This window comes from Phyllopteryx taeniolatus, chromosome 16, assembly GCF_024500385.1.
Source record: "Phyllopteryx taeniolatus isolate TA_2022b chromosome 16, UOR_Ptae_1.2, whole genome shotgun sequence".
In the NCBI taxonomy this organism is placed as follows: domain Eukaryota; kingdom Metazoa; phylum Chordata; class Actinopteri; order Syngnathiformes; family Syngnathidae; genus Phyllopteryx; species Phyllopteryx taeniolatus.
This window is the reverse complement of record NC_084517.1, coordinates 6084880-6101929: the sequence shown is the minus strand read 5'-3', so window position 1 is coordinate 6101929 and position 17050 is coordinate 6084880. Positions and strand designations below refer to the sequence as shown.

Below are 17050 nucleotides of genomic sequence, written 5' to 3'. Positions count from 1 at the left end.
CGCTCTCCACCTGCCCAAAACCACGTTCTGTTTTGCTGTTGTGGCGACTCTCTTGTTTGTTCCTTTTGTCTTCGAAAGTCACATTAAAACCACCAGCAGAGAAACATGGCTTTAAAACTTGTTTTTCTTTTCAAGAACATCCTATGGCTACCTCAAAAAAGCTTGAAAGAAGTGTGTTTGCCTGCGGTCAGTGGAGTCATTGAGGCACTTTAGTCAAAACAAAACAGGTGCTATTCTCTTGTTTAGGGTCCCCGACATCCACTTTGTCTCTTCTGTTCTTTACTATTGAGCTCAGTGATGTGACAGAGGCCTTTTTTGGTGCTAAAATGAAACCACCTAAAATGAAACCTTCTCTTTTTCAGTTTTGTATTTCTGTTCTCAACCCCTCTGCTCATGTAAATCAAGCAAATTCTTCCAAAGCCTTCCCCTCCTTCACCCTCATCAAAACATCAAAACCTCTGTTGTCATTTGTTTCTTGTTTTCTGGAGGTGGGTTTTCTCATACCCCCAAAAAACATTGAAATGCACAGAAAGAGAGCCATCGAGAGAAAGAAACATTCATTGGGAGGAACACCACAAAGATCTGTACCTATTTTGTATATGTATAATAATTTGAGATGTTTTTAATTATTTGAATGCTGAAATAAAGCATGTTAAGTGGTCGTACAATGAATCCTGCCTTCACTGTCTCACTGACTGCCCGTGCAGGACTGATCTCGAACGTTGACACCTTTTTAGAATGCTTTGAAGGAAAGAGAAATAGATGCGATCACAAAACGCCCCCCCCCCCCCCCCCCCCCACAAAGATGTTGTACTGCAGCATATTGGAGTCTGCTAAAACTACTGCTGGCTTTACGACTGCATGGTTGTGTAATACTTTGTAAATGCAACACTCTTAACATATTCTCTACAGTACTTATCTGAATCATTGCAAACCTCTTTTATGTCCCATACTTTTTTCCTCATTCTAATGACAACAGTCACTCTTCATCGTGAAGCAGCCTACCTCTCCGATGGTGCTGTGAGGTCCCAATATTGATCTGAGGGGATAAAATCCATTGAATCCAAAAAAAAAAAAAAAAAGATTGAATCCACCAAGAGATCAGAGTGAGAGCAAATGTGTCTTGGTTCGTATCCATAAGCGGTAATCCAGAGTAGCTACATCACACAGCTCCAGCAGCAAAACAGAGAGACTGCCCGGGTAAAGCCACAGTGCAAGCAGTGGGCATCACAAAGAGGCTGATTGTCCACCTTGAGGGTGCAGCCTCGCACTCCCTGCGAAGCTCCTCTGAAGAATATGGGTCTGTATTCGAGGCATTGAGAGAGGAATGTCGACCTCCTCGGTTTCCAACACAGGAGAGGCTGTGTTTGAAGAGAAACCCCTCGGATGGCCTGTGTGAATGCATTAGGCTTGAACATTACAAATGGACTGATGCACTGGGCGAAGGGAAGGAAAACATCAACAATATTGACCATATACATATAATAATGTATATGCCAATGGTGACAGCAGAGAACTTCCCTTCACATATAGTCTAGTAAGGTAGCGGTAGCCGTGGGCTTGTGACCAAGTGGTACAGATTGCCGCCTGACTCTATGGGGGACCCCGGTTCGACCAGCAAAAAATATCAACTTTGTCAGGTGTGAACAGACAGAGCTACAGAGGAAACTAGGCTGCGTAGCCCCATGCTCCAGTGTGCAGCTAATAGTGGGAGTTTGCTGCGTTCACAACTGCAATGGGCAAATTTCAGGAATATTAATGGAAACAAAGATGATTGTTCATCTTAATGCAGTGTGAAGAAGACAATCGGATCTGATCCTTTTTTATAAACCGCTTCGCATCAAGGTATCATTTACACAACAAGTGCATGTCTCTGTATTTTGTGGATGTATTATTTGAAATTTCATAAGGGCTAGTGGGGATGGGGATATCATCCCTTTGACCGAGACAACGAAACGCCCAAAAAACCATCAAACTAGTTGGCATGTGGTGGCAGACAGAAGATTGTTTTCGGCTTAAGGCTGGAACCCCAACCTGTATCTCAAATGGTTGGCAACGCACACGATCTGATCCTGGTGAGAAGCAGGAGGAGCCTGGCCAGGATTCACAACGCAGACCCCAGTCCATGAAGTCATTTGAGCCTCCAAACAAGCCAACAGAAATGGATCAAGTGCAGTAGAGAGATTTTTCCCAGTTGAGAACAGGAACATAAAGACCAACTACACAATGAAGCGTAGAGCCACCCAGATTCACAAACAGCGTCAAGAACTCTGGCGGATCACGAAGAAGAAAAACAGCCGCTCGCTGAGCTTTGCAAAACCCTGAGGGAGAAGGTCGTCATGACGCTGGACTAGACTGAGACTGTAGACTGACTGCTTTTCAGACCCTCACCCCACCACAATACATTTTACAGTGGCCGTTTATGGTGGGAGGCATAAGGCACACCTGTGCTCCAATCAGGCAGTCTCGTCAGAATCTTGATCTGCCAAACCTGTGAAGTGGATGGATTATCTCGGCAAAGGAGAAGTGCTCTCTAGTACAGATTTAAACAGAATTGTGTAGAATATTTGAGATTGGGCCTTTGATTTCTATTTTTATTTAGTGTAGCTAGTGTGACCTGATTTACCTCGCAGCTGTGGTTAACTTTAATTCGGAAACTCAAATCAGAGAACAATCTTTGCCTGCTGCGTTGGATAGCCTATTATATCCCTAACAGTCTTGATAAGTGATTCCTACAGTGGATCCCAAAAGGTATAATTGCATTTTCATCCACTTTCCATACTGCTTATCCTCACTCGGGTGGCGGAATTATGGAAGTTGATGCAAATGATTTGTTTTCACGCGTCACATGAAATGATGTGGCCCCCGGCTGGGCCTGGCGTTTGACACCCGTGACCTAGAGAGACACGGGATTATTCTAACTGTAATGGGTGTCTCCAAATCAAGGGGGACTGAACTAGCCATACCGTACCACGTGATGTAATGTAACGGACGGAAAGGGGAACACTCTTAAATAGAGCAGGGAAAGAGAACTCGCGCTAAATATCACTGAGACTGAATGGTCACATATAACACCATATCTTTGCTCCGAAACACTGTCTCGCGTTTGGAGAGAACATTGTTGACAGAACGCTATCAGGTACTTTATCACATTCAAAATCAAGAAAAAAATATAAAATCAGTAGTACAGCCATGTTGACGCCAGTGCAGGGCAGTCATGGTAGACCATACACTCACTCACGTGATCTGCCCAAAAGTGACTTCTCTTTGAAAAACTATTGTGAGGATTTAACAGCCAACCAACAAAAATCATCAAAATGATATCAAAAATGGCTGGATGGATGGATACTATATTTGTCATTCAAAATCCCCAAATTATTCAGCCTCCTCACTTTGCAGTGAAGGGCAGTTCACTCTGCTTTGTTGAAGGAGCCCGTCCTGCGCTTAATTGTCCAATACACGTTTGCAACACTATTAAAGATGTTAAATATAGCCATGATTTTGGAGGACAGAAATTTGAGTGACTCCTCATGCACTTGAAACAAATTATCAATGGTTCTCATGAAGACAAAAATTGCTGTTTTTGCTGTACTTCGAGAACTTGGCAGCATCTCACATTAACTTCAGTTCCAAGCATGCATTGCGCCACCTGTAGTTTGTTGAGTATGTGTGTCTTAATTAAATAAATGAGTACTTGATCAATTCTTAACTGTCAGCTTAAATTTGTGTTGCACTTTGTTTGCATGAAACCCTGATTGGGTTATATTAACTTCCCAGTCAGTTCCATTGTACGCTTAACCAAGCTAAGCTGAACTAAGTGTTACCTTGCGTCTGACCAAATATCGCCATTTGTCTTTTATGACTGATCAGCATCACAAAACAATGTTGGCTGACAACATTTCTAAACAAACTAGATACATGTTTGCCTTTAAATGTGTTGAATATACACTATTTTGCCAAAGGTATTTGCTCACCTGCCTTGACTCACATCTGATTTAAGTGCTATCCCAGTCTAAATCCACATAGCTTAATATGACGTTGGTCTACCCTTTGCAGCTATAACAGCTTCAACTCTTGTGGGAAGGCTTTCAACAAGTTCATGAGAATATTTGCCCATTCTTCGAGGAGCATATTTGTGAGATCACACACTGATGTTGGACAAGAAGGCCTGACTCACTGTCCACTCGAAATCAACCCGAAGGTGTTCTATTGGGGTGACGGAAGGACTCTGTCCAGGCCAGTCAAGTTCATCCATACCAAATTATCTCATCCATGTCTTTATGGGCCTTGCTTTGTGCACTGGTGCACACACGTTGGAACAGGAAGGGGTAAACCTCAAACTGCTTGACTGTCCAAAATCTCTTGGTACGCTGAAGCATTCAGAGGTCCTTTCACTGGAGCTCAGGGGCTAATATTTTGGACTTTTACAACTTTCTGGGAACAGCTTGGAGATGGCCCATTCCTGTTCCAACATGATCATGTGCATCAGTGCACAAATCAAGGTTCATAAAGACACAGATGAGTTTGATGTGGATGAACTTGACTGGCCTGCACAATCCTGACCACAACCCTATAGAACACTTTTGGATGAATTAGAGCAGAGACTGAGAGTCAGGCTTTCTTGTCCAACATCAGCGTGTAACCTCACAAATGCACTTGTGGGAAAATGGTCTTAAACTCCCATAAGCACACTCCTAAACCTTGTTGAAGCTGTTATAACTGCAGAGGGTGAAGCGATGCCATATTACTTAAATTCATGTGAGTCAAGGCAGGTGAGCAACTACTTGTGTCAATATAGTGTATAAAGTGCTTCCTATTCTTAATGATATTCCTGATGGAGAAGACCCGGTGGAAGCGGTACAGAGCAAAGTGTGCCATCTAGAGGTGAATGGAGCTATTACAACTTAAAACTGATCAGGTATAGCGGTTGAAAACGTTTAGAATCACCCCCCCCCCCCCCCCCCCCCCCCAAAAAAAAAAAAAAAAAAAAAAAAAACTCAAGGAGGAATTATGTCAAGAGGGTGGGTGAAATGGACACGGCATGTTCACAGATACGCAATGAGGTAAACGACTCAGACCACCTCCCAGCAATGACTGACTAGTGACAAATCCTGGTCTTCTTTGTTTTTTTCCCCCCTCATTTGTTTTTGTATGTTGTTATAAGGGGTAAAAAGTGCATTTTGCTTTTTTGCTTTCTGCTCAGTGGCTAATTGGTTAATTTGAGTTACTGGAAAAAAAAGACATGAATTCAACATTTATTTGGAGTCAAACAAAGAGAGTAAAATCTTTAAGAAAACATTTTCACCATCACCCAAAAGCATCATATCTCCCACTAAAAATGTAAAACTAGAAAGTCCAGATGAATAAAATACAATCATTAGGGCTAAGGTAGTTACGACTAATAAGGAAAGTAAGAACTTCTACGTAGGCTAGTCAAAAAAGGCAGCAACAGTCTACACTTGGTTATTTGTAAAGAAGAGTCAATATGTTACAAAGCACAACACAGACTAAGTAAGATGCACACAGAAGAAATATTTCCTGGAGGTTATGTCTCCTCTAAATAAATTCACACTTTACTGTCACGTGTGACTTGGTGCTTCAGCTTGACATACAAAAGCACAAAGGACCATCCCGACGAGCAAATCACTCCGAATAACAATCTTTTATTTGGTCAAGTCTAATGATGCTTTGATCAATCAAAGAACAGTTTGATTATCAATTTCCCCTCCCATTTCAGTCTTCAGAAGAATTCTGAGGAACCTTCATTCTTTTTATTCCGGCCCAACTGGCCCACAGGCCATCAATATCACATACCCGTTGAGGCAGAGTTTCAAGAGAACAGGGGGTGGAGGGGGCTACGCCAACAAGCCATTGATGAGCTTTGGGCCCTCGGTGAAGTCCCACCCACAGCCTGATGGCGGTGTACTTCAGAGGGAAACGGCTCACTTCCTGCTTCAATCCTGAACTCAGGCGAAGTTGAACAAGCTCAACAGGATGCAGTGATGTTTGGGGTGCAACTTGATAGTGGGCTGCAAAGGTAAGGGGGGGAAGGTATCTCCCAGGTGACGGCGAGGAGGCGTTTGCCCTCCTTCCCGCCCCTCCCCCGATCCGGCGCAGCTTTGCCTGGTCGGGCCCCAGAAAAGGAGGTGGGGCGGCAGACCCACTATGCGTTGCGTTGGCCCGCCTATGTTTGCGGGAGTGGAGGGGGCTAGCCCGGTGTGGGTGCCCAGGAGGTCGGGAGGGCGGGCTAAGCTTCCGCTTTCCATTTTCCTCCTCGCAGTGTAGCCTGGTACTGCTGTTCCGACACCCAAGACCCGCTGGACTCTAGTGGATCTCTAACCCGTCACTGGACCAAAGACATGAATGACGCCGGTGCCGTGTTCACACCCAGGCGGTCCAGCCCTCGTACAGCTGGGCTAGGTTGTCCATGTTTGTGGCGTCCTTGATGACAAAGTCCACCTGTGAGCAAACAGTTGGAAACCAGTTTAATTTGGATCTCTTCATAGCTTCCAATGCCAGAACTCGGATGGTTTCTTCAAACTACATTGAACCGCCACCCATACATCATCATGGTTCATGGTTGGGCGCGACCGATTGATCGGCTGCCTGATTTATTTAATAGGCCTATTATGGCCCTTTTCAAATCGGCCAATCTCACGATTTTTGTTTTTTTCTCCCATTTATATTTTTTAAGGCACATGCTTTTTCCCATAGAAATGATCACCCCAAACTCTTATTATAATGGTAGAGCAGGTAATAATAATAATAATAATAATAAAAATGGATTAGATAACATTGTTAAACTAAATGTATTCTTAAATATCAGTTATTCCTTGTAGCGCAGCACAAAGTTCAGTACAGTCCAATGAAGTGCATACACATCATAGACTAAAAGCATTTGATTTTAACCAGCGATGCCTTATTAGGCTTTGCTAACTACGTGCGCTACTGTGTGCGTGTGTATTGATTGGGAGGTCACTCTACTCACTATACACAAAAACTAAAGTCACGGTTTCATTAACAACAACAACAACAACAACATAAACCAACTATAATTGTGATTCAACTAACCACTGGTCATATAAACATATACATTTGTATATACAAATACATATAATACATTTTAATCTCAGATCTTCGGGTGAGGACCTTCTGGTTGTTCCGAAGTCGAGGCTTAAAACTATATGTGATCGCGCTTGGACTTTGGAAGGAGCAGCCCGAGGACCTGAGTGAGCATCTTTGAAATCACTTCTTAAAACGCACTTTTACAGAATGACTTTTATGTGATGTCGTCTATTCCCCCATTTCTATTTTTGTATTTTTCCTGAATTCATGCATATGTTTTGTCTCCGGTAGTTAGAGCCGCTCTAGTACGACAACAGACAGTCGATGAATTGACAGAGAGTCCCTTTGAGCAACAGAAACGTTAAAGTTAGTGGGGTCAAAGGGCGCATTCTATGTTTGTGGACAGCACGGAAACTGTCAATATCAAGGATGCATGTTCTGTATTGATAGCACGCGCTTTGGCATTGACAAAAACGTAAGCCTTGTGAAAATTGTTTGAGAAATGAGCAATTTATGAGTTATTTCATGTACATATACTGCTTTTGATGGAAACGTTGCCATCCCAAACGAAGACACACTGACACTCTTCCCAGCTTAAATGATGCTTTTGAGATGTAACTAAGATGATCGAATGCCCCGAACGTTGATATTGTATGTATAATCATTACAATGATGGAAAGATTGCAGAGTGCATTTTAAGCCAGACCTGCTCAGCGACACTCATCCTCCGGTTCGGATCGATGTCTCTGCCCTCCAGCTTGGCTTTCACTCTCTTCCACACACTGACAGCATACGAGTTCCTCTCCTGGACAGCTGCAGCCAAAGGAGGTTTACAGGAGGATTAACTACTGAAAATACAGAAATACAAGTAGTTGCAGCTACTACTATGCAACTATGTGTGGCTGGATTGCCCAACTCACTTTTCTTTTGCCACGAAGGACAAAAGGTTTCCAGTGATCGTTTCCATTGTTAGATTCTACTTTAACATAACTCTCTTTAAAGAAGATATACATTTACATTTGTAGGCAACTCAATGTTTCTGCCTCGGTAGTACTTGTGAATGCAGAGTGATTATACCTTTTCCTGTTTTGGGGTCTCGCACAGCCCTTTTGGGGCTGGGGTTCAGGCCTTTGCTGTTCATCAGTGTGCTGGGTGGGGTGTCCGTGGGGGTTCCAAGGTTACGTGGCAGGGCCTTCCGTGCATTCTGGGACATGGATTCTGGCTGGGTCTTCAACCCGCTGCATCGAACAGCTTAAGGACAAGAAATTGAATGAAATACCTCTCATCTCCAGAGTGGAAAATTTTAATTGCAACACTTCAAAATAATGTATGCAAAACAACCACAATTTTACACAAATGCACTTGAAAGGGACACTGTGTAACATTTTCAGTTGTTTACTGGCCAGAATCGATGTCTGCATTTGTAAATGTTATCATTGGTGTACTATGACCTCGGCTATTAATCTGATACATTCTTGTAAGAGAAGAATTTTAGATTTATTGGTGACCCAGTAAGGTTTTTTCATTCGGTTTTGCAAAACAGTGTTGTTGTTCTTTGAGGTTTTTGATGTACAGCGTCTACCATTGTTGCGATACGCGTTTGAAAAACCGAGGGTCTCGATAGCACTATTCGTTTGGATGCAATAAACAACTTCAACGCTTGATGGGAGTAATTCCTACAAAGTGTCCCTTAAATTCATCCGTACCTCTGCATATCTCACTAGTGCTCAGGAAGTTATGCAAAGTAAAGCTATCTTCAGGGATCTGAAGTTAATAAACTGAAATTAATAATACATATGTATAATGCACTTTACACTCCCTTGTTTTATTTCGAACATAATATTAAAGTGACTAAATTAGTTTTTCCACCAATAAGTGTGCTAACATGTTACTTAAAACATTGCCTGAATAGTTCATGTTTTATGATGGTGAGTGAGTTTTGCTCTGAAACGGATTATTGATATTTGGACTATTTCTTTTTCTCCCAAAATATTGTTTGACATGTGGGAATAGGTTTTTCGACTTTGTTTGTGCGCGGCTCATTTTTGTGGTTCCTTGATTCCTAACCCTATTTCTACAGTGTTTTCTGTGTGAATCAGATCCCATTTGTAGCACATAACAGTTCTAGTTAAAGTGACAATGCCTCCAGCACGTTACTCGGATTGAATTACCAAAAAAAAAAAAAAACGAAAAGAAAAGTATCCACTGCGTTTGATGGCCATGTATTGTGTTCATTCGTGAAAGTCATACCCGCTGCAAAGCTCGTCTGGGCTGCTGACACAGGGCTGGCGCAGTCATTTTCTCTGTCCGTCACCAGTGGGGAGGCGAAGCCCACTAGGCCATTATATACACTGTGGAGAAGCAAACACAGAGAATGAACACTTGATCAATACCAGAAAATTCTTGTGTGTACGAGACTGGGACTACCTCTGACTCTGGGACTGGAGCTCCTTCACAGTGGTTGGGATCTCTTCGAGCAATTCGAGTTGCTCCTGATTACGTGGCTGCCCACTGGCCTGGATGACAGTGAATAAGACCACCTGGATGTTGTCCTGCCATGCTTTGTACTCCATCAAAAAATGGCGAACACTGCCCTCATATGCCACCTCTTCGCCATCGGCCAACGCCGCTTCCTCATCCTGTACACAGGACAAGCAAAGGTTTAAATAGACCCGTGAGTACTTAAAAGCAAAATAATGCATTGATTGTATGCCGTGTCACAAGCCATATGCACGTGTAAACCGAGAGAAAGTACCTTAGCCATGGCTCGGAGGAGGTGCTTGACATCAGCCAGTTGGCGGTTGTGGCTGGACAAAATGGTTTTAATGGAGTCGACGAGGAGTTGCTGTGTTTCAGCACAGGATTCCAGCTGCTGCTCACGCTCTTCTTGCATCCTCTGCTCTGAACTAAGCTCCTCTTCCAGCCGTCTCTGGGCACAGCTCAGCCAATCGGGGCTGCCTATTGGTAGGTCCAGCACCGGACTCTGTAGTGGGCATAAAAAGAGTTTTAAAGCATGATTAATATTGTGTTACCTGCTCACTCTTTTTACATTTGAAAACGCTGAAAATGGTGACACGAATTACTCTTGTTGTATACCAGATAGAGGCGTTAACATGAATGACATAAACAAATCCACTACTGACAACATCAACATATTTCAATACATTAAAAATGGGCAGCAAATAAGTACCAGTGGTTAAAAAATTATTGAATCTATGACCTTGGTTACTGAGAATCAACACAGAAATATATTAAAAGATGTAGCATTTATGTCATCAGGCAATTATAGAGCTCTCACTGTATTATCTAGTAAAATCTGCATTAACTGTTGGTAAGTTAACGATTTTGAAACCATTGTGGATCTCGTGACTTCAGATGACATACAGGTACATTCTTCTGCTACTTTGCGACATTTAATTCCAGCCTTACTCTAGGAACGGACCAGAGCATTCCTGGCTTTTTCGTTGTTCTTCATGCAATCAATGGGTGGTCAACCATTATTGCAGCACCAAAGAGTACATGTACATTTCCGACAGTCATTACTGTCGGAAACCAAACTGCCTATCAAACTATGTTGCAGTTGAAGAAGCAGATCGAACTGGTTACTTTTTGTACAATTAACAGTAGGCTTGCTGACCATATAAAAAAAATGAACAGTTTTGTTAAGGGCCATTAAATGGTATAAAGTGTCATAATCCATGTCACACTAATGTCAAACCCACCAGCCTCTGCAATAGTTCCAGCTCCAGTGGAGACACTGTGCTACTAAACTGGGCAGCGTAAGAACATGTCTGCTGGCAGCGTTTCAACAGTTCAAACAAGGCTGCATCCATGTTGAGAGCCTCGGGGGATCGGGTGCGAAGGCCTTCAAAGTTTAGGATGGTGGAACACAAGAAGGTGACCTGGAAGGAAAGACATCTTTAAAATGAGTCGTCCATCTGGCATTAGGTCAGTATGCAGTCTCAGGTTTTATGAACAGGCCCTGTAAGCTGCGGCACCTGGCTTGCCCGCTGGTTTTCCCTGGCCACCGTGGCACGTTTCTCCCTGATGGTCATCTCAAAGTCCTGAAGGACTGGGGCCAGTGCGGGGTTTGCACCCCCAGCCCATTTAAGACGCTGCTCAATGCTAGCCTCCAGTGAGGAAAGCTTCTCCTGAAGAAAGCAGTCATCAAACAACAGACAATGAATTTCGGTTCAACACATGAGCGCTAACTTAAATAAGGCAAATTTTCAAGAATCTTTGTCTTGTATGCAAGACAAAAATAGTTTTAACTGTTTTCAGCATTACTGCCCAATTCTGCTTTAAAGCAGTTTTGTCTAATTTCAAGGTAATATCATTGACCTGGTAGAGAAATGTGAACGTGGAACAAAGTACAGTGAGGCAAAAACGTATTTAGTCAGCCACCAATTGTGCAGGTTCTCCCACTTAAAAAGATGAGAGAGGCCTATAATTTCCATCATAGGTGTACCTCACCTATGAGAGACAAAATGAGAAGAAAAAAATCCAGAAAATCACAGTCTGATTTTTAAAGAATGTATTAGCAAATTATGGTGAAAAATGAGTATTTGGTCACCTCCAAATAAGCTAGATTTCTGGCTCTCACAGACCTGTAACTTCCTGTTGAAGAGGCTCCTCTGTCCAACACTCGTTACCTGTATTAATGGCACCTGTTTGAACTCGTTATCAGTACAAAAGACACCTGTCCACAACCTCAAACAGTCACACTCCAAACTCCACTATGGCCAACACCAAAGACCTGTCAAAGGACACCAGAAACTAAATTGTAGACCTGCACCAGGCTGGGAAGACTGAATCTGCAATAGGTAAGCAGCTTGGTGTGAAGAAATCAAGTGTGGGAGCAATTATTAGACAATGGAAGCCATACAAGACCACTGATAATCTCCCTCGATCTGTGGCTCCACGCAAGATCTCACACAGTGGGGACAAAATGATCACAAGAACGGTAAGCAAAAATCCCAGAACCACACGGGGGGACCTAGTGAATGACCTGCAGAGAGCTGGGACCAAAGAAACAAAGGCTACCATCAGTAATGCACTACGCCCCCAGGGACTCAAATCCTGTAGTGCCGGATGTGTCCCCCTGCTTAAGCCAGTACATGTACAGGCCCGTCTGAAGTTTGCTAGAGAGCATTTGGATGATCCAGAAGAGGTCATATGAAAACAAAATAGAACTTTTGGGTAAAAACTCAACTTCCCGTGTTTGGAGGAGAAAGAATGCTGAGTTGCATCCGAAGAACACCATTCCTACTGTGACGCATGGGGGTGGAAACATCATGCTTTGGGGCTGTTTTTCTGCAAAGGGACCAGGACGACTGATCCCGTGTAAAGAAAGAATGAATGGGGCCATGTATCGGGAGATTTTGAATGAAAACCTTCCATCAGCAAGGGCATTGACGATGAAACGTGGCTGTGTCTTTCAGCATGACAATGATCCCAAACACACCGTCCGGGCAACGAAGGAATGGCTTCGTAAGAAGCATTTCAAGGTCCTGGAGTGGCCTAGCCAGTCTCTAGATCTTAACCCCATAGAAAATCTTTGGAGGGAGTTGAAAGTCTGCGTTGCTCACCGACAGCCCCAAAACATCACTGCTCTAGAGGAGATCTGCATGGAGGATTGGGCCAAAATACCAGCAACAGTGTGTGAAAACCTTGTGAAGACTTACAGAAAAGGTTTGATCTCTGTCATTGCCAACAAAGGATTGAGATTAACTTTTGTTATTGACCAAATATTTGTTTCCCATCATAATTTGCTGATAAATTCTTTAAAAATCAGAATCAAAATCATTTTCTGGATTTTTTTTTTTTTCTTCTCATTTTGTCTCCCATAGGTGACAAATTACAGGCCTCTCTCATCTTTTTAAGTGGGAGAACTAAATACTTTTTTGCCCCACTGTATGTCACAACACACACCTGAATTGCAACAATGGCTCCCTCATCCTGACTGAGCTTATACAACTTCTTTTTTATGTTGCTGAGGATGACTGCACGAGGGGGAATGTTGACACTTAGCGTCTGATTATTGGGACCCACGATGTCCTCATGCTGCCACTGGAGGAAATACACACAAAAATACCTGTTTTACTTGGACAAGAAATAAATGACAACAGAAAAACAAGTTTTATAAATATGTAATACATTTACAATGTTATATATATATATATGGGTGGATGGATAGATAGATAGACAGACCAATTAGAAGTTACAACAACAAAGACAGGATGTGAATGAAGCCTCTCTGGTGAGTACCTGAAACATGGCAACATGCAGTTGAATCCTCTGTAGGCTGGCCTTTGCAGCATCCAGGTTGCCATCCAACCTTCGCAACAGGTCCAACTTCTTCCAGGCTGTGTCGTAAGAGGCGGCCAGCACTGTGACTCTGTTTAGCAGCAGTTGGGAGACATGGCCGGTTGCCAGGTTCTGCTCTGCTGCTTTCTTACAAAGTTCGTCCAAAGACACCTTCCAAAATATTAAAGAGTTGCTTTGAGCAGTGATTCCCAACTAGTGTGCCTCGGGAAATAATCCAATTTCACTTAATTAGACCGAAATGTATCATTTATTTATTTATTTATTTTAAATGCACTGCTAAGTATTTCTTCATCTATATCTATGCCAGCAACATATAGTAACAGGCAGAACAATGAAATGCTCTTCCACGAGATAGCAGAAGACACAACTAACCTGTGCATCCACCTGTTACAATTTATAAAGCAGAAACGTAGCTTTGTGTTCAAATAAACAGGGCCAGAGTACATTTGTGAGTAAATTGAGACAAAAATCATCATTATTTCAGTGTAGAGATAGATACTGTGACATTTTTGTATGGTGGCGTGCCATGATATTTTTTTCCAATGTAATGTTGGCTCAGTAAGCGTTGTGAAACACTGGCCGTTCATGCATGTCCTATTTTAAAAATAGGATGCTCTGAAAATGTGACTTCATTCAATGTCCTTTGAGCAAAAGTGTGGTAAAAACGGTAAATGGACTGCACTTATATAGCGCTTTATCTACACCAACACAGTGCCCAAAGCGCTTTACAAAGCCTCACATTCATACAACAATGAGCGGCTGCTGCCGTGCAAGGTGCTGCCAGGCCCACTGGGAGCAAATTAGGGTTCAGTGTCTTGCCCAAGGACACTTCGACATACAGACAGTCGGAGCCAGGATTTGCAATGACCCTTCAGTCACTGGATGACTGAGCCACAGCCGCCCATAACATAACACATAAGCTAACTTCACACCACATCAGTGATGCCAACTTGTTGGAGGAGGGGGAGAGGAAAAAAAAAAAAAAAGCTCTATCAAAAACTAATTGAATGCAAAAAGGTTGTACCTTGCTCTCTGCACCGAAATCTTTAGCCTCAACCTGGGCAACGACATCCAGCCCAAGAGCAGACAGGGTGCTGCAGAGGGCTAGCCCAAGAGCTTGGCTGGGCAGACCCATGAGCATCTGCCAAACAAATTCAGCTGTAAAGGCCTTGATGGGGCGGGTCATTTGTTCCTCACTGATTATTGCCCCACTCGTGCCAGTAGCATTCGTCTGCCGGTACAACGGTTTTCCTAAACCGACTGGTCCATTGGAGCTCGACAGCTCATCACCAGGGGGCCCTTGACATGCAGGTTTCCAAAAAAGAAATCAGACATTTAGCGAATCAGTCAGTGACTGGATATTTAGAAGTTAAGTGCATTTGCGTCATCTTTTTGGCAGTGAAGAAATCCCACCAGATAGTGTCTGAGCAAAGCAGGAGCACATTCTGAAGAAATCTCGGATGGTTTGTAGTCTTTTAAGGAAGAAAACCTCCTCCATCACTTCCCGCTGAGCCAGACTGTCAAAGAAGTGGAGCTGCGCAGCGCGTGCTTCTCTCATAACATCCACCTTCCTCCACGCTGATGGCACTTCCAGTGACCTCAACTGAGGATGAGCAGCAGATAAAACGGGTCGCTATTAGTAGGGAAAATGAAGATGGTTTCCCAAAGAAAAGTGGATTCATTTGAAAGCACTTAAGGTTCATGGTGAGAAAAAACTTACAGCTCCCCCACCATGCCAAAGTTCCTTTATCTTAACTCTATAAATATTTCAGCGTTCTGACTATAGTGTTACCTTGACTTATGAGTTTAATCTGTTCCGTGTACAAGCTTGCAACTCAATCTACTTGTATATCAACTTTCCCAATTGAATTCGTTCCAGCCCTCCCCAAAAAAACACTTTTTTGGGTTATGTTTTAATAAAGAGAAATTGCACTGTATTGTAAAATCTAAAAACAATAAAAGAGAAGAATTGAAGAGATAAAACTGGTTTTATAAAGTGTTACTAAGACAAAAGTCACACTGTAGTATTCATTTGTTGAGGTGTGCCTTTAAGGAGCGTGGCCTTGCGAGTGACATCCGGAGCCAGAGTCAAGTCAGGTTGGCCGTATACCGAAAGAGTAGATAAATAAATAAAATAAACTGACCAAGTGATGGCTTATAAGCTGAAAAACTACAAAGTTGGGGCACTCGTAAATCAGGGTACCACTGAAAATGGACTATGACTGGAGTGGGGGGAAACATTGGCTTCAAGATGCAATCAGAAAGTGTGTTGAGTATCATAATACATTTAGTCAAATCACCTTAAAAACCTGTAACTGCCCATATACAGGGACTTGTTACTTTGTGTTGACAACGATTACAATTACAGAGAGGGCCTAACCTTTTCAGTGAGCTGTCCGAAGGCGGTCTCTAACTGAGTGAACATTCCATCAAAGGCCACCAGGAGCATTTGACCAGCAGACATCTTCGGTGAGTCCTGGCCCGTCCCGTCAGTGCAGCGTGGCTGAATGAGCTCAGAGTACTGGGCACGCAACATTCTGTGTGTGTGAACACAATAGATTACATACAACCATATAGAATTGACTTTAGCGTTTGAAATACGTTACCCAATGTGGTTTCAAATCAAATTCCTAAATAACCACTGTTCACCTTGTGATGTCCAGACATTGGTTGTGTCCACCGTGGTCTAGCTCTGTGGTAGCCATCAGATTGTCAACCAAGCCCTGCAAGCCAAGACCATCAGAGCTCTGCTCCACCAGCTGCTCCAATTCTGACAACATGGACTCCAGGGTGGGCTCTCCTTTCACCATACATCGCAGAGCCTCAGGAAAGATGATCTGACGGAAATTGGTGTTCAGTTCCTGCAGTTAGAGAGAGGGAAAAAAAAAAAAAAGGAACACAGAGTCTCTTCAAGGAACTTGTTGCAATTCAGGTGATAACAATCGAAGACAACGATGATGAGCTTTCTTTTTTCTCAACCTATCCTCTTCAGCTGCATGGCCATGCAGAATGGTGGATCTGTATGCCTTTTGTGCTGGAACAGTTTTGCTGCGCAACAGGGGAGTTTGAAATACTCCCTCTGCTTATTTTGCAATGTTTTAATTACGCTGATGTTTATTGAAAATGCAGCCAGACAGAAAAGAGTTTTAGGGGAAGGAACAGACAATGGGAATGGCGGTGTGAGCCACAGCAAAACCATGTTCCAGAAAACCCTCAAATCATTACTGTAGTCTGTTGTTGACTTGATTAGACTAATGTTTACGCATTGGCACACGTCAGCTTTCTCCACGTAATAGAGTAATTTTAAAGCATTATTGTAACAAGCTGAGAAATGAAGTTAATTAGATCATTTGTCTACTTGACATTCAAACCAGGTTCACGGTTGGTGTTGCAAGGCTGCGACTACATTACCTGCAAGCAGGTATACACAGAATTGGCCAGGTAAACTGCCTGAATGGTGGCGGAGGGTGATGGAAGCTCCAGATCATTAGGCAGGAGGGGGCAGCGTTGCAATAGTGTTGCCAAGGCACTGACGTTTCCAATCATGCTGCAGAGCTCCTCTAGGAACCATGCTCCATCTCGGGACATAAGATCTACCAGCTGCTCTCCAGCACTGGCTGCTGCACTCTCCATCACAAGGTTGCGCCTAAACAAACAC

At 43.1% G+C, this 17050-nt stretch overlaps 1 protein-coding gene and 1 long non-coding RNA gene across 4 annotated transcripts in view; both read right to left on the bottom strand.

The window, feature by feature from the left end:
• Positions 1-4038, bottom strand: part of LOC133465494 (uncharacterized) — a 59949-nt gene extending 55911 nt beyond the window's left edge. For both annotated transcript variants that reach the window (XR_009784638.1, XR_009784639.1), the window contains exon 1: positions 1006-4038. This is a non-coding gene — a long non-coding RNA (uncharacterized LOC133465494). The remainder of the gene's footprint in view (positions 1-1005) is intronic.
• Positions 4039-5239: 1201 nt separating this feature from the next.
• The window catches only part of smg1 (SMG1 nonsense mediated mRNA decay associated PI3K related kinase), a 45542-nt gene continuing 33731 nt past the window's right edge, over positions 5240-17050 (bottom strand). Inside the window, exons 50-64 of one of the 2 annotated variants that reach the window (XR_009784702.1) lie at positions 16804-17038; positions 16042-16253; positions 15773-15929; positions 14806-14995; positions 14417-14691; positions 13333-13542; positions 12997-13134; positions 11064-11216; positions 10788-10967; positions 9821-10048; positions 9493-9704; positions 9316-9416; positions 8143-8316; positions 7772-7913; positions 5240-6459 (exon numbers count right to left, since the gene is read on the bottom strand). Coding sequence is in view for 1 of the 2 variants with exons in the window: in XM_061748650.1 (XP_061604634.1) it covers positions 6382-6459; positions 7772-7878; positions 8143-8316; positions 9316-9416; positions 9493-9704; positions 9821-10048; positions 10788-10967; positions 11064-11216; positions 12997-13134; positions 13333-13542; positions 14417-14691; positions 14806-14995; positions 15773-15929; positions 16042-16253; positions 16804-17038 (2650 nt within the window). In the remaining variant the exon portion in view is untranslated. The remainder of the gene's footprint in view (positions 6460-7771; positions 7914-8142; positions 8317-9315; positions 9417-9492; positions 9705-9820; positions 10049-10787; positions 10968-11063; positions 11217-12996; positions 13135-13332; positions 13543-14416; positions 14692-14805; positions 14996-15772; positions 15930-16041; positions 16254-16803; positions 17039-17050) is intronic. The other variant, XM_061748650.1, reaches the window with a different exon arrangement.